At 38.3% G+C, this 22,796-nt stretch overlaps 1 protein-coding gene across 1 annotated transcript; it reads left to right on the forward strand.

The window, feature by feature from the left end:
• The first annotated feature begins 61 nt into the window (after window positions 1–61).
• On the forward strand, window positions 62–22,262 carry LOC131795937 (vacuolar protein sorting-associated protein 54-like). Its single transcript, XM_059113546.2, has 25 exons — window positions 62–560; window positions 2,715–2,995; window positions 6,379–6,493; window positions 6,628–6,665; window positions 7,246–7,383; window positions 8,319–8,461; window positions 8,908–9,007; window positions 9,812–9,954; window positions 10,651–10,786; window positions 11,118–11,225; window positions 11,776–11,822; window positions 12,782–12,884; window positions 13,404–13,525; window positions 13,905–14,034; window positions 14,958–15,139; window positions 15,552–15,631; window positions 15,733–15,771; window positions 16,392–16,464; window positions 17,296–17,401; window positions 18,232–18,319; window positions 18,761–18,882; window positions 20,008–20,088; window positions 20,207–20,314; window positions 21,047–21,141; window positions 21,759–22,262. Exons 1-25 carry the CDS (start codon window positions 311–313, stop codon window positions 21,919–21,921), a joined length of 2,991 nt encoding a protein of 996 aa, XP_058969529.2. The 5' UTR covers window positions 62–310; the 3' UTR covers window positions 21,922–22,262.
• The last annotated feature ends 534 nt before the right edge of the window (window positions 22,263–22,796 follow it).

Below are 22,796 nucleotides of genomic sequence, written 5' to 3' on the forward strand. Positions count from 1 at the left end.
GAAATCAACAGAGATCGCAGTGTCAAATATAAAGTGGACCCACTTTTGGTGACGTAGCTAAATGCGAGGTTGCTAAGGATTACAGAATCGGCGAAAGTTGTTGGAAAAATAGAGTTCAACAAGTGATGTATTTTTTGTCGCCTCGCCCGGTTACCGGTTACCGAAAGGATGAAACATGGGTTGACGTAACGGACAGGGAGTACACATCGTCAAAATCGAAAAAGACCAATGAATCAGATCAATGCAAAGAGATCATCGAGGTATGATTTATTAAAATACAAGAGGCGAATTGGTTTCCAGTCGTCTAATTATGTTACGACTAGTGGACCCCAATGAAGCTAAACCATGGCAGAGCTGTGCAATTTGTAGCGACAAGATATTTTTCAGGACACCAAGAGAATTTAGTTCTCATCTGAGACAGTTGCACTGCACAAAAGAAGGAGGATCGTTTGTTTGCCATTACGGTAAAAATGGCGTTTGCCCTTCCTTACCTGTTGAAGGTGTCAGCGACAAAGATTACGAGGATCATGTAAGGAAGAATCACACAAAACTGGAGGAGGGTAAGTGTATAGTTAACAGTTTAAATATTCTGATCGTTAAGAATAATTCCCTTGTGTTATTTTCTTGACATCATTAATTGCATCTAGTTCTCTGATTCCTCGTTAATTTTGAAATATATGAAAACATAGACGGCTTACACGAATTCTGTTTTATTATGATGACTGGACTCCGAGTAACATAAGGCAGTGTAGAAGAGTTTGCATCTTGCCATTTATTCGTGCGCGTTTTATGAATTAAAACTCAAGTAGACTGCATTAAACTCACACAAAAAGTCGAAGTCTTAAAAAATTGGTAGCAAATATATGTACATTGATGTACATGCACTACTAAATTAAGGCACCAGAATCAATGTTACACCGAATATATTTAAGATATATTTTATCCAAATTTTTTTTTAACCCATTAACTTCCATGATTATCCAAGACAGAATTTCTCAGTACAATTTCAAAAAATTATCAAGCAGACAATTTATGAGAATGAAAAAAAATATCAGTTACATGTTGGGGATCTTTAGCTGATCTAATACTAAATTCTACCAACTGAGATCATAGGAAATGCAGGGTAGATGGTAAAGAGAATTGCTTATGAGGTCTTGGGAGTGAAAAGGGTTCAACCTCTATTTGGAGGATAGAGAGTTTTTTATTTTTCCTTTCACTTTTATCTTTTGCTTTATCTTAGGTTAATTCATGATACAGGAAGTATTCTAGTATTTATTGTTTCTGAAAAAACATTTTTTATTTATATCAACTTTTCTTTTCATTATAAGTTCTATAATTTGTTAACTGTGTTCATGTAAGTTACAATGTCTTTGAGTAAGGCTACTTTTCTATTTAACAAAAATGCTCTATGTTGCCATGCTGTTGCCATCTGTTCAGGAATAGATCACAGATGATGTGGAAAAAAAATGATCAGCACAAGAGGCACAGCTGAGTGTGTCTCAAAGGTTCTTGCCATCATTATATGTCTTCTGTGATCGAATTCTTTACAGGGACTCACAGCAACATGAAATCTATTTGTTTATATGATTAAAAAAGCAAAATGCTAGTGATAGCAACGTCATCTATTTATGTCTGTTCTCCAAAAGACTTAGTTCAGGGTTTTCCCTAGTTTTTAGCACAACAGATAATGGACCTTTTCAAACCAGTAAAGCACATTTGCAGCTTCAGGCGGCTGGTCATTCTCAACTTTGTCATTTCCTAAAGCATACAGTACATCACGCTTATCAAAAATTCTCCATTGAAAAACTCATAATGTGAATGATACACCTTTAGGTTCAGAGGTTGAACAAAACAGTAAAATTTTGTTTAAAAGCATTATATTTGACCATGCCCTTTCCAAACTGCTTATAATGTAAACTGGTCTCCCTTTGATTTTGGGTGATATCTTTGTCGTCACTTACATGGCATATTGCTGGAAAATCAGTGGTGTCAGCTATAAATTGCATTGCTATGAAATCGAATCACATTGATTAGCTGAATTCATGTTCTAATCGTCTCAAATTCAGAACTTTTACACTGTTGAGAGATTTTATTTTCAAGGTTTCTTTCAAACCATTGTCTGAATCACATTTCAAGTAGAATTTCATGATGAAGACTAGCTTTGTCCTCACATGTTCGTTATACAGCCAGCAATTGTAGAGCTGTCAAAGCAGTTATTTCTGGCGATTGGCTGCTTTTCATTGCTAGTATGTAACCTTTGTTTTGTTTACCCCTAAAATTCTTGTAAAGCTTACCAGCCACTCTTTATGACCTCTTGTTACTGGACAGAAACGACAGCATTGTTTGCTGCCATTTCATTGTAGAAACTGAACAACTAAACGACATCACATTTGCACATGCAGAGAACTGACAAATGTCATGAGATTTAGCAGAAAGCCCACAAAAAATCACTCTTGCTTCGAAATCCGAAAGGTACCAGTCAGTGTTAGCTAACTAAAGCACATGTAGATCTATAATAGTACACACTGTTGGCTTGTTATTACACTTTCTTACCAGATTAGCTCACCATAAATGTGTATTTTTTTACAAGTGGTAAACCAGTTACCGCCTGATAAGGAGAACCCTGATAGTTAAGAACCAATCAAAATGTGAGTATTAAACTCAGCTTATTATACAACTTGATTAGATGCTTCAATGCGTTTGTTATTTTTCAGTAAAATCAGAGAGTCATGCTTCTGTTACCACTGATGAATCACTATATCCAAGACCCAGACTACCACCCATCTCATTTCCTAATGCAAGTTCTTTCACTGTATATTCCTCGACACAAAACCTTCCTGCCATCTTAAATGACCCACGACTGCTCAAAAGACAGACAGACTTCTTCACCAAGACATGGGGAGAAGATTTTATATCACAAGATGTTCCACCTCTCACATTACTTCCAAACATCCCAAAGGCTTCTTTCGATGACTACCTCAAGAAAACTGAGTTTGTGAGTAACCTTTAAATTCATTTGGAATCATTTAGAATATTGTTCTTTTATTATTAAGACATTTAGCTTAGTTAGTAATCCTGAAGAGGTCTAAGGTACAGTTTGTGGAAAACACCATGCAATAACTTTTATGTGGTCATCAAATCCATGCTTACAGTTTTTTGTGAATGCTCATCCCTGGTGAAAATCTTTCAAGGATCTTTAAGGATCTTACAAGATCTTCATGAGGACCTTTGAGGATCCTCTTGAGGATCTTCATGAGGATCTTCAAAATTCTTGTTAAGATCTTCAAGGATCCTTCATTTTCTTGCCAAGATCTTCAAGGATCCTTCATTTTCTTGCCAAGATCTTCAAGGATCCTTCATTTTCTTGCCAAGATCTTCAAGGATCCTTCATTTTCTTGCCAAGATCTTCAAGGATCTTTGATTTTCTTGCCAAGATCTTCAAGGATCTTTGACTTTCTTGCCAGGATCTTTAAGGATCTTTCATTTTCCTGTCAAGATCCTTGAAGATCTTGTCTGGATCTTCAAAGATCTTTACATGAACTTTGAAGATCCTTTAAAGATCTTTGAAAATTCTTTGAGGATCTTCCAAATTCTTGTTAAGATCTTTCAGGATCTCTCATTTTCTTGCCAAGATCTTCAAGGATCTTGTTGAAAATTTTGAAGATCCTTAAAGATCTTGGAAAGAAAATAAAAGATCCTTAAAGATCTTGGCAAGAAATTGAAAGATCTTTGAAGATCCTGGCAAAAAAAAGAAAGATCCTTGAAGATTTTGACGGCCAAATTAAAGATCCTTGCAAGAAATTTGAAGATCCTTAAAGATCTTGACAAGAATGTCAGGAATCCTTGAAGATCCTGGCAAGGAAATGGAAGATCGTTGAAGATCTTAGCAAGAATGTTATAGAACCTTCGAACTTTTGACAAGAAAATAAGCATACTTAAATCCTCATACTAAGTTAAAAAGAAAAATTGAACCAAACATAAAAAAATGAAGATAAAACTTTTTTATTGCTAAACAAGAATTACCCATCCTTTTCTAGTAGGACTACTTCTACACTATTTCTGTTCAGATTTTAGGTTAGTACTAAGATTTTCATTTTCCAAAAAATCTGGCAACAGTCCAGCTCAAAGGTAAAAAGACCAAAATATATGTGTTAAACTTGTCTAGGACTAGACTATGACCAGACTAAGACTACTCTTACAGAGGGGGTAAACATGAAAAAAAGGCAAACAAGAGTACTTCAATGACTATATTTCTGAACCATATTAACCTATAAACCAAAGGAAAGCTTAGGAATCACACATACTGAATATAACTAATATGTTGCCCTAAACTAATTTGTTATTTGACATCAGATCAATTTGTCCACCACATGGTGTGAAAAACCTAGGTATACTTGAGAAAAGATAACTGCACAAAGATTGCATGAAATCAAGTGTTTTTAGTGTCAAAACAAAGTACTAGGGTCGTTCTTTTGGATGAGCTAAGGAACTTTTGGAGTCGTTTATATTATGGGCACAGTGCCCGTTCAAAGTTCACCGAGATTATTAGGTGAGTTATTCCACAATATCTTACTTAAAATTCAGCTTATGGAGAAACTGTCAGCTTATCCAACTCAACTCAGTAAGAGGATACAGCCCTGAAAACTTCAGATTAATTGAACTAATACATCCTGAGGTACAAAATAAGTGTTTTCGGGAATTCATATGACAACCTCTAAAAGAGCTTTTTAAGTTGTTACACAGAACCAAGTAAATTCACACCTTCTTCAGAAACATGTCCTTCAGTGAGCGTCGAGGAGAATCTCTCTAGATCGATAAGCCTTTATCCTTGTCCCTGTAACACATCATTTGCATCCTCACTCTCCAAGAGCTCAGAGCAAGAATCATTAGGCGAGGATGGCATCTTCATTTTCTTTCCAGAAGTACCAATGAATTCTTTTCATTAAGCCTCAGAGTCAGAGCAATCGCGAGACCTGCTTGGAGTTTGATTGACGATTGCGGTTATTTCTGTCTCTCTTTTCGCTTGTTTCTGAACTCCAGAAAACGCCTTTCCTTTACTTTTATTTCTGTGTACATTTTCCCCTTAGTTCCGACCATTGTCGATGATATTTGCCGTAACAACGAGCTTCTTATGTTTTTATGCGACCGTTAAAAATCTCGGCGCGTATAAATTCCTATCCCATAATGCAAAACCCTATTTACTGTCATGTAAGTTGTCACAAAGTTTCCCTAAAGCCTCAAGCATGGCGTTGCTATGCGTTAACCTTCATTACACTTATTGCACAATAATTTTCTGCGAAAATTCCTTGTTGTGTTTAAATTATCCATATCAGATTAAAAAGGATCCTTGCAAAGAGCTGTACAAAATCATGAAATGAATCTTTTAAAGATATTTGGAAGATCCTTTTCAATTCCTTGAGGATCTTGAAGGATTGTAGAACAGATTGTGCAAAGATCTTGACTAGAATTCTTAAGGATCTTAGCAAAGATCTTAGCAGGATCCCTGACAGGTTCTTTTGAAGGTCTTTAAAAGATCCTCATTAAATCCTTGAGGATCCTGAAGGATCCTTGAAAAGATCCTGCAAAGATCTTGACTTAAGGATCCTTGTAAGATCCTGAACAAATTCCTAAGGATCCTGGCAAAGATCTTTACAGGATCCTTGAAAGGATCTTTTGTAGGTCTTTAAAAGATCCTCATTAAATCCTTGAGGATCTTGAAGGATCCTTGAAAAGATCTTGCAAAGATCTTGAGTAGGATCCTTGTAAGATCCTGATCAAATCCTTAAGGATCCTTGCAAAGATCTTAATAGGATCCTTGAAAGGATCTTTGGAAGGTCTTTAAAAGATCCTCATTAAATCCTTGAGGATCTTGAAAGATCCTCAAAAAGATCCTGCAAAGATCTTGACTAGGATCCTTGCAAGATCCTGATTAAATCCTTAAGGATCCTTACAAAGATCTTGAAAGGATCCTTGAAAGGATCTTTTGAGGGTCTTTGAAAGATCCTTGATAAATCCTTGAGGATCTTGAAGGATCCTTGAAAAGAACTTTGCGAGGATCCTTATGAGGATCTTTGTAATATCCTTTGAGGATCTTTATCAAATCCTTGAGGATCTCAACAAACGTTTTTGCTTACAAAGATCTTTGAGGATCTTTTACAGATCCTTTAAAGATCTTTTAAAGATCCTTGTCCTTAAGGATCTTTGGCAGGTCTTTGTCAATCCTTGAAGATCCTCAAAGATCCTGTGAGGTTTTTCACCAGGGATTAATCCTTTGACTCTTTGAGGGTGATTTTGTCTCATTTTTATTAAACTTTTAGCACTCTTTCACTGCATGTACATGTTCAAATTTAACTAAAAGAATCCCTTGAATTTTTTTAGAGGATCAAAGTTCATCAAAAACTCAAGAAAAATTCAGTTGGGGGTGGGACTACAGCAACTCCTGGTGACACTGGTTTTACAGCAGCTGCAGTTGCTGCAGCCAAAAGACAGAGTGGTTAGTGGTTAAAGTATCTGTTGTGGAATATGATTTTATTAGAGGTGGAACAAGCTAGTTGAAGATGAGCTATCTTTGGTTGATCTTTGATTAATGAATTAGGACTCACTTTGCTTGAAATTTTTATTTTCCAGTTGACAAAGTTGCATCTGATATCAGCCTAATACCAAAGGTTTGTTGTTCATTGTAAAACAATTTTTGTCTTTAATTGTTTACTGTTGGTAGAATTGTGACTTGTGTGACCTTTTAAAATTCCTTTCCTGTATTTTGTCCAATAAGCACTAGGGCACTTGTTTAAAATTTTGGCTCAAAGGAAAGGTGCTTGTCAGAAGGAGGGTGCTTAATCAATGGGACACTTTTTATTCTCCTTTACTGATTTTGCTGTAGTTAAAATTTACAAAGTTGTAAATTAAGTCACTGTGGCTATAGAAACTGATTTTCTTTGTACTCAAGACTACTGTTTGGGTGGGGCACTTATTTCCCATTTCAGCCAAGGGATGGGTGCTTTTTTAGGGAAGGGTGCTTATTCAAGGAAATACGAACATTATCTAATTTTTCATGGATGGTTTAATTGACTGAGTAATTGTGAAATTCATTAAATGATTGATTACCAGCAGTTGTTAAGGATCCTGTAGAGGGCAAAGTGGAAGGGTGGTTTCATACAAGTTTATTGGAAATTACAGACTGTAACATAATTGTATTTTGGTCAGCATGGAGACTTCATTGAGTTGTTAAGTCTTGGTAAATTTCAGGTGTTCCTGATGCCCAATTTTGCTTTGGAAGACCCAGAGATCTTTAACAGTGTCCTTCCTTGGAGTATGGTGACTCAAGAACCAGCTGAGAGTACAAGGGCTGTGCCAAGGAACTCAGCAAAGCTTCTTCAGGAAAAGGTAGTGATAACTGTTCTAAATATTTAGAGAGGGTTGAGTTTGAGTGGGACACCAATCTGCATGACTGTAAGTTTGTACTGACTGGTTGATGTGTCACTATTTGTCTGCCTAAATAAAGTTTGGTTCAGCAGCCCAATATTGGTAGAACCGACATTGTATCTTGGCAAAGGTATTTGAGTTTATACTCAAGCTGAGTGACCCATACAGTTGGAGCTTATCCTGGTTTTCATCGTATGAAGTTACAAGGAGTATTCCTCCCTCCTCTCCTCCCCCCCTAGATGGGGTGCCAGTCTATTGATAGGTAATCTTCCCCCCCCCCCCCCAGCATTTCTTCAGGCTTCCCTGACAATTCTCCCGTACCCATTTGTGTTCCTGGGTGGAGAGAGAGGCACTGTGAGAGTAGAGTGTGTTGCATAAGAACAAAACACAATGACCCTGGTCCTCAACCCAGACCTCTTGAGCCAGAGTCTAGCACACTAACCACTACAGCACTGTGTCTCCTGATAACTTACCTTGGTTTCTATGATATTTTTGTCATCATCCCCTTGGGATGAGATAATCAGGCCTATTTGATATAGAAAATTGCCCAAAAATTGGTTTTAAAAGTTTCCTTGACAGCTCCAAGATATCTTTTTATACTCCTGGGAACAGAGTGATACTTCTGGGAACAGAGTGGTACCAGAAGAATTTAGTTTCTTCCCCAATAACACAATATTTTAAGTTGGTACTCTCACTGTTAGGTAGGTTTTTCCTCATTTTCTTTAATTCTTTTTCAAATTATTTTTTTTGCCTGAAACCTTGAAGTAAAATACACAAAGAACATTTACATCAAGTTCTGTATTGAAGCAATTGGTCACCCAGGAAGTGCTGAAATGCCAAAGTTTTTTTTTTGTTTTCAATCAAATGAACCATTTGTTGTTTAATTCTTTTCTCAGTTGTCTCACTATTTGGACATCACAGAAGTGAATCTGGCTCATCAGATCTCACTAAGATCAGAAGATTTCTTCAGTGCAATGGCATCCCAAGATCAGCTGCAGGATCATGTTGGAGGGACAGTCAGTGAGATCAAACATTTAAGGTACAATTTAAGTTTTATTATGAATTGATTTGTGTATCACCTGTATGATCCAGAGCATTTTTATTAAAAAACTTTTGACAAAAATCCTGTATGAGGGCACGGTGGGACAGTAGAGATGTGTGTGGGAAGAAGATTAGGCTAGAAAACAAAGGGCAAAAGTCATTTGATAAAATGCTCATTGGCTTAGTTATGTCATGATAAGGTTGGACAGGAAAATAATTGGCTCTGGATGATCATAATGCACGCACTTGGTCAGGCTTGCTTGGTCATCATGACTTCCAGCCAAACATTTTCCAGCCTGACCTTCCCACTCAATCTATAAGTGCATATTCATCTATTACTGTTTTGTGGCCTGGATATTTTAACTTATGATAATGTTGTTGAAAATGTTTGTACTTGTGTTGTTAATGTTAATTAATGCTTGCTTTATTTCTTAATTTTCTCAGAATGAAGGTGCAAAAAGTTCAAGAGGTTTTGTGTTCAGGATTCCTGAATGTTCTCAGGCTTTCATCTTTGAGATCTAAATATCTCAGTGTGTTTGAAAAGGTGAGAGGAGCTAATAACCTATTGTGGAACCCTTATCCATCTAACACCCCCAGATATGAATCGGGATGAAAGTTAAAGAAGCCCTTTTTTGACTGTGAGCTGAATTTTGTGTGCCTTGTGTCAGTGTTCCAGTTTCAGTATGATAACAAATACTTGTAATTAGTTGAAGGGAAGAACGATTTCGAATGTTCTGTATAATTCAGGCTCAAATTGTTTTCTTTCTACTGCCTTGGCTCCCAGGAGTGATTTACATCTAGTTTCTCCTTACAATATCTACCCTAAATCATTCAGGAAAAGATCACCAACTAAAGAACCTCTTGATTGTTCAACAAATTCTCCCTGTCAGCTCCTTAAAAAATGTATAAAGAACAGTATTGAGAATATACATATTGATGGGAGGGTTTATTTTGTCATTGTTCATAAGGAAAGTTTGAATGAAGCAAGCAAAAACTTAGTTGCTTTCTTTGGTTATCACAGAACTGCAAAAACAATAAAGGTAGATTCAGAATAGGTATTGTCAGATAAATTTTATCAAGCAATCTGGACTCTTAAATTAAGGCAAAGAATAATTTCATTCAGTAATTATAACCTTTAACTCCCAAAAGTAATTAAAATTTAAGTTCCCCATAATATCCATACATTGTTAAGCTAGCAGGTAATGAGAATGCTCATCAGGTAGAAGTTGTTATCTTTATCTAATCCCAAATTCTTCCAGCTAGAGGGGAGAATTAGCAATCACATCTTTGGAGTTAAAATGTTAGCATTTAAATGTGAAGGAGTGGTGATAATCTATGTTTTCTTCAGCTGAAAATGATGGCCACAGTTCATCAAACACAGCCAACAATTCAGCTGCTGTTGTCAACATCTGACTTTGTTGGTGCACTGGACTTGATCAGCACTACTCAGGAAGTATTACAACAAGAACTTGCTGGCATTCAAAGCTTTAGGTATCTTAATAATTCTAGCTGAAATGGTCTGGCCATAACAGTTTTTCGCCTCAGTGAAAGGGTTCACTAAATTCTATTTAGAACTTAAAGTAAACATACCAGTACTGGAACAGAAAATTTCTTCAAAACTCAGATGTAAGGCACATAACAAACTGATTGAAATTCAAATGTCATGTCATGTACTTTAGGTGGTTTAAATGTTGCACAAATATCCACAATTGAGGTATTTACCAATTATTCTCTGAGTGCACACTGATATATGAGATGTTAGATAGCCAATGAGGGGGGTGTTTCGAGTTGGATATGTGCAATCTTGTATCCAACAATTGCAAATGGAATCATCAAGTTCCATTAAATCCTGAGTATTTGGAACTTTTTTAAACTCCACAACTGATGGCGCAATGCATTTCCTTGAGGTGACTTGCAATATTAGCTGATAAGCGGAGTTGAGTGAGCCAATCAGAACACTAGAAATGCAATATTCGGAGTTGAAGATTTGAAAACACAGTATGTAGCTGAACAGTCTGTTCATAAACGTCATTTGAATATCTTCACGTTTGTTTTTGCAATTTAGTATCATCAGCATAATGAATGAAGAATAATTTCTTGAAATTGTCTGTAAGAAGAGAGTATTATTATTTCACTTACAATAACCTCTGTGATTTTTTGCATTTTTTATTTCTTTTTGTGACTCAGACACTTGGGCTCACAACTGGCAGAACTTGAACGAGTGATTGAACGAATGATGGAAGCAGATTTTGTGGAGTTTGCAACAGCTAACCTTAATAGGACATCCGAGGATGACATGGAGAGTGAGGGACTTGTTGACGAGGTACGACATGTGAATACAATACCCTGATGAGCAGCAACCTTGAAACATTGAAGATGACTTCGTGTCGCTATCTGAGCAATCCCTCCCCAAGCCAAACATTAACCCTAAGTTGTCATCTGTAAACTGTTGTTCGGCGAGGGGAGGGATAGCCGAGGGGAGGGGTAGGCGAGGGGAGGGGTAGGTGAGGGGAGGGGTAGGTGAGGGGAGGGGTAGCCGAGGCGAGGCGCCGATACTGACGTTGATCCGTGACATTCTATGTGCTGAAGTGCTTTTATTTTAACTGAGTACAGCATTGGATTTTTTAAAATTGTTTGTTTTTTTGCTAAAACAGGATAGGCTTGTGTCTGTATTATTTGGCCTTCTCCGGAAACACAAGCTGCACTTTCTTCACTTATATCGCGATGAAGCATATGCTACAATAAAGAGTACAGTTAGACAGGTTTGTTGACAATGGAATCAAAATTATAATCTTAATAGGGGCCTGAAGCAACCTATGACAATGACGGCAATGAAGACATGGGAATATAAAACATCTAATGGACAGAACAATATCTCAGTAAACCGTGTTCAAACTTTGCAGATTTCTCAACCGTTCTCTGCAAACAACAACGTGAAATCACCAAAATTTGCGTGGTTTGAGAACGGAAACCCTGACAGCAAATTATTGATATTTCTATTTGAAACTCAACGCAGCTCACATAAATGTACAGAGCTCTGCACGTTATGCTGAAGTTGAGGTGTGGCGGCGTAAAAGACGGTAAACGTATCCAGACATTAGCGAAAATACAAAATTTTCGTCTAATCGACGTCTTCCTCGTCGTCCCCGCGCTGACTCCTCACAAGGTCCCTATTAGTATCTTAACCGACTACTCATACTCTGACTTAAGAATCTCACACTCAAGATTCTAGATCAAGTATGACCTGAAGTGTGAACTTTGAATCTCTACGTACATTCTTATGTTTTAAAATGTTAAAATATGTTTCAACAGACAGTACAAGATATCGTCTCAGACAGCAAAGAGAACGAAGAGGAAAGGTAATATTATGGCTATAAGGATAATGTCACAGATCTAGCGGTGTAAATCTAAACTAAGTCAGTGTAGTCTAGGGATAAACTATTAAATATATCTGTGGGGGAGTAGGTGGGCAAGATGTGAGTGGAATATGATAACTAACGATTGAGTTCACGCTAGCTCTGTGGTGAAGCATTAGATTGCTGCGTAGGCGTCATATTAGGGCGATTTAACGTTACAAGCTTACGATCGTTTTTCTGGCCTGCTAGGGTAGAGTTAGAAAGGACGGTAGGGGGAGTGGGCGGGGAGAGATGCCCCATCTCCTCCCTTCTCCTTCCTTTGGCCATGGCTTATCCCCTAAAAGGTTCAGACTCCTTTCTCTTCCTAGCCTCCTGCTGCAGTCAAAATCGAAGATGGCAGCTATAACATTCACCAAGAAAATACGGAGCACTCGTTCGCCAAAATCACGCTTGCTCTGCAACTAGTAGAGTATCGGAGCTCAGAATCGGAAGGTCCAGTTACGATTCCTCGTTGGAATCCAATTTTTCTTTGTTACAAGCTCGAGACAAGACTAAGAATATCTTTCTTGTAAACAAAGCCATTCATGTAACCTTTGAATTCCTCAATCAGTTAATGACGCACCGTAAGATTGTTAGTTACTGATCACATTTGCAATGACACATAACATTAAATAAGCAGAATAAGAAAGATGTTAAGTTTTGAGCTCAGTAAAGAAATAGACCGAAGATGTTTGTTCGCTTGTCACGAGCGTGGGACAAAGAAAAAATTTTGAGTCCCCATGAGGAATCGAATCTCAGATCCAAAGGTGTGTCTCGGGTTCGATTCCTCATGGGGACTCAGAATTGATTCTTTGTCCCACGCTCGTGACAAGACGATAAACCATCTTCCTCTAACATTAAGTAACTTTCTAAATATCTAATGACCAGTGATCTTTTTAACCAACTGTCTTCTTTCTCATCAGTCCGAGCATTACTGATGCAATGAGAGGCTTAGATTTCCTGCAGTGGATGAACATGCTAAAGGAAGTGTTTAACGCCTCTCTATGTGTCCTGCGAAGGATGAAGGTAAGCTGCAAACACATCAGTTATCAACCCGTTTTCAAAGGAGAAGTGTGTACCGCTTGAAAAATAGTTTTAAAATATCTGAACTTTCTACCTAATGTGTCTACGTTGCTCCAAGAAGTCTGTGAATGATTGATTGTTCAGTTGATATATAGTGAATTCTTTACCCATTTAACTCCTAGAGGGGATTAAAATGTAGTTTTTACTCAACATTTCTTTACATCAATTTTTCTAGCATTTTAGGCAGAGGGTGCTTTCTTGTTCAGACATTAAATTCTCTTAACTCGATTATAGGGAAATTATAGCATCTTGTAGGGAGAATAAAAGTGAGACATTCAGGGCTGACCTTAATTTGGAGAATTAGCCCTGTGTGGTGGGTGCACTAATTTCCTTTGTGATTCGGGTACCTTTGTAAAATCCATTTGAAAGTCTTGTCATGCCTTCCAACGCTTTTCCGCCTCTTCATGAAATGAAACCTGTAAATGTTGTTTGAATATTCAACCTTTGCGATTCCAATTCTAGGTGTTGCATCAGAGCATTGTACGAGTGTTGATGATAGCTGCTGGAGGTGTCACAACTCACTTCGATCCAGATGATTTGGAAAGTTTTGGTATTCCTGAATCAGATTTTCTTCAACCTGTCTGGTAAGAGTTTGTTAAGGCTTGTGTTAATACATTTGTAGCCGGCAAACGGTCGTCATGTATACTTGCAACATTCAAGCATGTGGATCAAAGTCTTCTATTTTACATCAGCTAACTTTTTCTTACCAGTTTCATTACGCATCGCGAGAGACCTGCACGAAAATAGCCTTCAATGACATATTTTCTGAAATTACCCTCGAGAAACGTAGCTCAAACCAAACCAAGATGAGAAAAGTCATTACAAATAATCGTGATATCCCGAAACCTCTTATTTTACCAAGGGCATAGAGGAGAGGGAATAGTATCAGAACTCTCCACGTAGAAAGTGTGTGAGATTCATTGGCAAGGAAACATTTACATGATACTTTCTTATGTCATGCAGCAGTGGAGTGGACATCTTGATAAGCACAACTGATTGTAAGAAACTGACGCAGGAAAGTAAGGAGCTGCTGTGTGCAGGTTGTGAAATGGCACAGCTGCGTTGTGCGAAACTTATTAATGTGAGAGGAAAGGTAAGAGCAGCTCCTCTCTGTGAAGTGTCTTCTTACTTAGGTATGAGGCTTCGCTGCGCGCGCTGCGAGTTCCGCTTTGAAATGTGTAATTCTTCTTTTAAGCCAAGAGGTTCATCCAGTCGGAGCTTTTCCTTTTTTCCTAAGCATGAAGCCAGTAGGAGTATCGCTACTTCCCCTGGATAATCCATCGCAGGTTAACTTCTGCTTCCTTGAGTCTATTATTCTATTACTGTTGTTTCAGTCAAACCAATCGCCCTCAAAAATACCGTCAAAAATACTCATCGGTCTGATGCCACAGCACTGAACTATAGAGAATTGATAAGAAGTCAGGTGGTATACCAGGTTCATAGTTGGCAAACGTCACACTAAGGTTATAAGAGTGCTGAGTGTCGGTTTCTTTCTTACACAGAGGAAGGTGATAAATGGAAAGCTTTTTATGTGGGGCTTTGTTAGTACCATTTGACACTTTAGTTACAGTTTTTGCTATTGTGACACATGATGGCATGCGTTCCATTCCTAATTCAAGATCACTCCCTCAGACTTCGATCAGTTTTAGGTAAAAACTCGGATTAGTGTTGTGAGCTGTGATGCCGTCCCATTGCCCTGTTCATATTTAGTTACTGACTGAAACGTAAACCCGCAAAGCCAGGGCCTACACTGTAACCACTTCTTCTAACTTGCCATTCATGTTTAAACGTCGTAATTCGTAAGATGACTTCTAGCGTTAGCCCTGCATCAGAGTGATGCGGAACGTCAGCTTTAGAAGGAGGCTAATCACGGAGGCTAATTCACATTATCAACTAAATTGATAAAGCCAAATTATCGTGCAATATCCCCCCTCCTCCCCCACTAATGCAGCACCACATTGTCTTTAGCAACTCACCCCCTTCATTCATGTAAAAACATCGTTTTGTTGTTAACAGGCTGGTTACCTGGACAGCTTATCCTCAGCAGAGTTTGTCAGGCTGACACGTATGGTGGAAGACTTTGTTATGGACTGTGAGAAAATATGTGGACGTCAGAGCCATAGTCTTAGGGCCACTCTTTTGTCACAAGCTAAAAAATTTGTCGAAAGGTTCCACGAGGAACGCAAAAATAAGTTAAGGTGAGGCGTTTGTTCTCATGCAGCTCAAAGTGCACCGGAAAATTTGTATCTTCAGCTTTTAGATTGGGATGCAGAGATGGAATCTTGAGAATTATACCAATTTATTAGGAGAAAGGGAGACCATTTTATTTGATAAACCCCATTCGTATTTTGAGCCCTTTGATAGCTTCGGAAGCGCGGGAAAACACGATTGGTGTTTGGTTTGAATCTGATTGGTTGAGAAAATAGTGCTAGTTTTGTTAGACCAATCACAAAGTAAAGGAAAACGAAACCAAAACAATCCCGAATTTCTTTGAACACAATGAAAATCGCTCTCTTTCTCTCGTCAATTTGATGTTACTCTAAGAACATGAACCAAATTGCATTATGTGTATCGATTTAACTTTTTTTTATTTTGGGGATTATTTTTTAGTTTGATATTAGATAATGAGAGATGGAAGCAGGCTGATGTACCCACAGAGCTCCAGTCTTTAGTGGACTCCTTAGTTGATGGTAAGATTAAACTGAAATTCCCACTGTTCAGGTTCATTATATTTCTAAATTTAGTGATTTTCGTTTTTTGATAAATAGTTATTTTTTTAATCTTTTACCAGGTGTTTACCCCCGGGGCAAGGAGCCAAATTTTTCTATAGGTATGTTCAAAGTGAAGTGTTGATGTTTGTATTAGAGGTTACAGTTAACACTCCTTTAGTTGCCAGCGTGGTACAAATAGGAATTATGTTTCGTCTGTCAGGACTCTAACTTCAGACCTTCCAATTTCTCGGTTCGATGCCCTCCTGACTGAGCTTCAGTGAACCATTAACGAGCGAGGCTATGTAATACTGAGAAGGTTCATAGAATTTTCAATTGAGTGTCAAACGTGATTCAGGACTGCTATGGTTTTGCAAAACTACGCTCTGTTATTGGTCAAGAAAAATTATCGCGCTCATTTTTCAACCATTCAGGTTCAAAACTAAAACCAATTGCAACTTGGTCACGTGCGGTTTCTCGCGCCTCAGGCAGCCTGTTTATTTCCAGTTTGAGTTCTCATTGGCTCCTTGGCTTCTTCTGATTGGCTGTTGTGATTGCTTTGTTTGTTTTTACAGAACTCAATCGAAAAGTGCTTAATGCAAAGACCAATTTTTGGTGTAGCGTATTTCTGTCATTGGAGTATATCGGGAAAAACTGTCCTTCGGTTAATACAATAGTACAACAGTTATGTCATGTCCTCTAAAGTGCTCGTTTTCATGTTCAAAATTGAAATTCTTTCCAGGTCCTACGGCAACTAACGACAGCAAGCCATCTCCAGTTTTATTTGTAAATGGGGACAAATTTGCCGTTGTTGGGTAAGTTAAGAAATGTGTTAATTTTATTTTATAATTAAATATATATATATGTATGTATATATAAGTGTACTATAAGGACGTAACGAAGAGGCCAACTCTTGACTGTTCTGGACGAGTTTAATGCACGACGTTTTGGCCGTTCGGCCTTCTTCAGGATAAAAATTAAAAACTAAAAAGCTATTTACAATGATTGCGACTTATATACAAAACAGAAATTTTAAGATAGGTTACGTAATACAACAAGGGTCTAAATTACAAACTGAGAAGGGTTAAACGATGAAAGGCAAATAAAGAACTATGAGTGACATGTGAATACAAATGAGGTGAAGACAAATAAGTGACAAAAACTAGAGAGAAAAAAGAATCTAGCTGTTATCATTTTGATTACATTCCTTCAGAGGCTTTCAATGGGGAGCTTGTTACTCCGGAGTAAACAGTTCTAATTAGTAATCATTTTGATTACATTCATTCATTCATTCGATCTGGCCTCCGGCTCGTGATTTACAAACTTTCCTCGTGTTCTCCCAAGATCCCGGGTGGGTTATTACACCGGTAAACCGATGGAGAGTGTCGTCTGTTGTTTAATTGAGTTAAGAACTATTTACCTTCATTACGTGTTGCATTAGTCACCCTAATGATTACAAGTAACTGCGGAATTCATTTGTATTTTTCTCGTTAGCAGTTCAATCATAATCCTCGCTTTACTTGTATAGCCTTTAATTCGGATACAGTCATGGAGATTTCACGGCTGTAATTCGACGACTGTGTTGGAGCGTAAACAAATCTTCTTTCGCAGACCATTATGCTTCCTTCGTATGTTTCTTTTTACAGGACAGTGCTTTTATTAGTGAACATGTTAGTGGATTACTGCCAGTGTGTGGATGACACCCCGATGCTGGTCACAGACATTATGAATAAGTTGTTTGAAACTTTGAAGGTCAGTGACATATTTGCAGTTCATGACCACCAGCAGTTAGTCGTGTTGTAAAACAGCAGAGGACTGGGAACGCAAATTTACAAACTATTGAGCTGAAAAAATAAGCTTGTCAAAGGAAAACAATTGAAACATTAGTATTTTAGTAATGTGAGTGTTAAAGCGGAATGTGTTTTGAATTTCAGTCTGAATTAGGCCTGGATACTTTTTCATGTGGTAGAGTTCAGTTTTTTTTTAGTCTAACTCATTGGATTTTAGAAATCCATCCCCAGTTTCCTTTTCATTGGAGCACATCTCGATCGAATGTCGTAAAAAAACAATTTTAAAGTAATCAGTTTAGCCCCTCAGAACAGAGGAAATGTCGCAAAGAGTTCATGAAAGCTCAAATCTGAAAAAAAAACTGCCCAAGGCGCGGGAAAAGGCGAGTGACGAAGTTGCGACTGGTTATACTTTTGAATCTGATCGGTGGAGAGGATGGCGCGAGTTTTCTGGACCAATCACAAGAGCGAAGTAACGTAAAACCAATACCATCCTGAATCACTTTTGACACTGAATTGAATATTGCTCTATGTTATTATTTTTGTCGTGTGATTTGTCATGCAGCGGTGGGTTCCAGTCTCTTAGCAGATTTCAGCAACACACTGTATCCATGTCGCCCAGGATGCATGTTTTGTCGCCCTTTTCATGTATTACACGTTTTCTCTTTATTGTCATTAGCTACAACTTTTCTCATTCTTACCACCTTGTCTTGCTTAATTTCCAGTCTTTCTCGCCAACGTTTGTTTTATATTTTCTTGAGCCTGATGGCGCCTTATTGTGTAACGTTTTCATAGATGTTCAACTCTAGAACATGCCAGTTGGTTCTTGGAGCTGGAGCACTGCAGCTTGTTGGACTAAAGACGATCACAGCCAAACATCTAGGTAATCGGAAAGAAGAACTTCTTACTAACCGAGTGTGAGAGTCGTACTTGAGAATGTTGGTCCGATGTCGCGGCACGGGCAGAGTACAGCGAAGTCCTCAAAAAAAAGAATTCGGCTAGTATCCAGCCATGTTGGCCTCACGCTCGGTCAATAACGCATATATACCATTTAGGGGATATCATTTGATTTAACGCTAAAATTTCACTGTTTAAATTAAATTAGATAAATAGCTGACAGTTTAGAAAATTGAAATTCTGATCACGGGAGTGAAAGCGGTAAAGTAACCTGACGAAATGTTTGGGGGCCTACCTGGGATGGTGAAGAGTACATGATGCTTCCCAACCTCAGCAGTGATGAGCTTCTTGCCTCGCTAAATTTAACGAGGTTGTTTTAATGTTTGGCTCCCTTGTTTTCTTGTTTGTTTGAATTTTGTTTTGTCAGCTCTTGCTGCCCGCTGTTTAGAGGTGGTTACAATTCACATTCCAGTCTTCAAAGCGCATTTCGAGGAAAGGCTACCGCCAAAGCAGTACGTTTTACTGTCGCAGTTTGATCAAATTCTGAAGGTGAGCCGACGGCATGTAGTGTAATTGCATTCTTCATAAAATTGTTAAATACAATTACCCCAATAATAATATGCATGAAAAAATTACTCAGTTCTGACTGGTTAAGATAAAGGCAGTATTCAGGTAATTCAGTGCAAGAGAGGGTTCATTCAGCGCAAAGAAGTATAAAAAACCAGACATTCTGATTGGTCAATAAACAAACTCACAGATAGCCAATCAAGTGCGAGCCTTAGTTGTCGCAACATTTGGATACGCTGAAAATTTGCGAGCAAAACAATGGCCGGCATTTCAATTAGGTTTTCTTTCGCCACCGTAACAACAATACAGCAGCTGAGAAACAGCTCTAACAACGAAGACACTGTAAAAAGCACTGCTCTTTGGTTGTCGGTTTGTATAAAACTCTGGTTGTACTTCATATGTGAGAAGGAATGGCAGGAATGAATAACTCAACAACAATCTCTACTTTGCCAGAAACTTTAGCCTCGCAATCCCCTCATTGACTTTTCAAAGCTGGCCACGGTTGTTCGAGGGGTGAACAGTGCTATCCACTGAATAAATCTTTATCAGTAGGTGGATAGCGCAGTAAGTTTTGTTACACTCATCCATTGGATAGCGATTTATCTTTTGAATAGCGTTATGTACTCTTTGAACAACTCAATTGTCCATCACTGCAGAGCATGTTGGACTCTGACCGGAGCCAAAGGTCTTCTTTAGAGTTCCTGCTCGGAATCGTTGTGTAGTATTCGTGGGAAAAAAAAAGCACTGGTCTCGAGCGTGCCTCACTTACTTAAGAACCCGGACACCTTTCAGAGTCGATGATGTGGGTTGGCAACCGTAAAGAAATTCTAAAGCCTACTTTCGAGCGTTACCCCTTCGTCAGAGCGAGTAAGTCTGACGAGGGGGTAACGCTCAGCCTTAGCTTCTCTTTACGGGGGCCAGTTCAAATCATCAACGTAGTTGTTAAAACCAAATTATTTTGTAATAATCCCCACCGCAACGGTTTCTCTTTTTTTTTAAGTGACTTACCTCCTCTATCCTTTCAAAGTCCATTGCTCCCAACGAAGGGACACACAACGTTGCCCACATCGTTGATTGAAGACGTTTAATTTCCGTCTTGTTTCTCAGGATTACAACAACCATCGTCAAGAGTTGTTCAGCAAAATCGTAAACCTGATGGAAGAGCTCTTTAAAAATATTTTCTCCAAGGTAAACTGTAAAGCGTCGCTTGTTGACAATACTTTCAACATACGGTAATTTAATAAGATTGACTTCGTATACTTTCAGTATACGTAAATTTAATAAGATTGACTTCGTTCCCTAACAGTGGGAGGTCAAAGCTCCAATGCCGTCTCAAGCCATGCGCGGTGCGGTTAAGCAAATCACAAAACTCCACGAGTCCGTGTCACTTGTTTTACCAGAAGCACAAGTTGAGGTGAGTTTGTAATATCGTATAGAAACAGAACCCCTCCTTAAGCCGCCTGGTGATTTCAGTTGGAACAGTGGTAGACAACCACCCTTTGAAGGTTCCCAGGCCGAGATCGGACCAGTGCTTTCAATAAGAATTGAAGAAGGTGGCTACATTTGTAAAGCACCCGCCAGAGAAAAAAATAAATTACAATTTCCCACTAATATCCCATTGCTTCCATTCAGAATAAACTGGCTTCAGTAGAAGTTTTCGGTGTTACTTCCGCAGTTGATCGTTAAGAGTTGGTCCCCTTTAAAACAATTGTTTAACTGATCGTTTTTTTGCTGGAAATCTATGAAACGTATGCTTGAATATGTGATAACACAATATTAATCATTTTCATCAAAAGTCGTTTATAAAGGTAAAAGTCGAATGAAAGAACTCGAGGTGTTTTAGGTCTCACTCCGTGAGTTTGCTTGAAAGTATCCAAGATATACCCGGTTGACCCGGCGATTCCCAACAGAATACCTGCCGGGGCTCCGGCGGGTGCTGGGTCTTATTGAAAGCACTGTCGGACTAACACACAGAGTCATAAAATATATGAGGAAATGAGCTGCGCATCGGCTCATCACAAAGTGAATGTAACGAAGTTTCCGATATTGTTGACAGATGTCTCAACAGGTCTACTCCAGCTAATCACAGTCAATCTGCAACCCTTGTGTATAAGGTGTTTTGAATGTTGTTGTTTTTGTTGTCCAGGCCATATTCAGAGACATCAAAAGAGCTTTCAAGGAAAGTTTGGCCCATAAATTGGATAAGTTGGGAGTCACGAATGATGGTGGTCCACAGCATGGGTAGGTATTCTAACAGTAAGACAAAGAGAAAAGAGTGGGAACCGTGCGCGTTATCACTTATGTTCTTCATAAGGCCTCTTACACAATAAAAACGATTGACCTCAAAAATACTAGTCGAGAAACTTGCGCATGTCAGATGTACTTGATTGTTATACATATTCGAGCCGCTGAAATTAATGCACGTGAACAGGGCGTGAAGAAAAACTTCAAGAGGATTGTTATGGGAGGTAATGAGTAAGTGCCTGTTCTTTTCTGATCCCTCTACAGCTTTTTGTGAACGGATAAAAGATTAAATAAAGGGTTTATCCTCTCGTTTTGGTTGCAAATTGTGCAAATGAAAGAACACTCCCATTTTTCCTCTTCTTTCTCCTTTAAGGAATAAATTACCTTACAGCGATCTTAACCCTGTAACCGCTAAGATTCACTTAGCAATTCTCCCTAACTGACTGATATGCATTTCCTCATAAGACAAGGGAATATGGTTTTCTATCACCTTCTGGCTGACAGGTTTGTTAGTTCCCATAACCTATTTGCAAGACAACATACTGAGATCACAAGGAGAATCTACATGTTAGTCACAGTTGGGAATTAAAGAGACGATTTTCCTTTTAATGCAGACTCGTCACGTCGGATTTAGCTTTCTTCAAGGAAAGCCTAAAGAATCTGAATGGAATGGGAGACGTTAAAAGAAGCCTGGAAGACTTGTGGAGGACTGTGAACGAACTTAGAGCTAGTAGAGCTTCACCAGCAACTGGACGGAAAATTGTCTCGCAAAGATAGCATATGTAATATGTTTAGAATTTAATTCATCGACCAATACGTCATTGTTCTTCCGTCAGTGCTCAATCATCTCTATTCGCTAAACGTTTTCGAGGCCGTGTTTTGTTTCTTCAGTTTTAAGAGGCAATATATCGGCTGTTTAACTATCAAATGTAAATTACAATTCAGAAAGGCCAAACATTTATAGAAGAGTGTTTATAAACGCGATGAAAGTGATGCTGTCATTCGGTGAAGAAATTTCTTGACCGGACAGGCACCACTAAATACGTCTGTATCTTTCAACTTTGTATTTAAGTAATTTTATGATTGAACAATTACAGAGTGATTAAAGATACTTAGTTCTCTACGAGACCTGGCATAGACTCCTGACAGGAAACAATTTTTACAAAACGTCATACCAGCCATAGGGGAAGTGCGTCAATAATAAGAGAAACAGCTATATTTTAGACGGTCATTCTTGAATATGCTGCAAAAAATAGTCCAACTCCAGATCTTGCATTTCTAGTGTTCTGATTGGTTCACTCAGCTCCGGTCATAAGCTCATATAACGAATCACCTAATATGGAAAATTATTTACTCAGGTGTTACTAAGCTGGGTTTACTTTTGGCTGGAAACAAACGCTTTCCGGTGAATTGCGGATAATTTAGTTTGATAAATCGATTATTCCTTTCGCGCTCATTGAAATCTGCAAAAGGATATAGAAGTAGGAATTTTCGAACACAAAGCTATTCAAATACGGATATCCTGTTGATTTATCATTCAGATTTGTGCATTGTACACTTAGGGAAAAAAAAGGGCTCAAGTGGCCCGTGTGGTGGTTTTTAAGGCAACTTGGTTCTGACAGCCTGAAAGCACGCCTTCTTGTCATTATAAC

This window comes from Pocillopora verrucosa, chromosome 7, assembly GCF_036669915.1.
Source record: "Pocillopora verrucosa isolate sample1 chromosome 7, ASM3666991v2, whole genome shotgun sequence".
Taxonomy (NCBI): domain Eukaryota; kingdom Metazoa; phylum Cnidaria; class Anthozoa; order Scleractinia; family Pocilloporidae; genus Pocillopora; species Pocillopora verrucosa.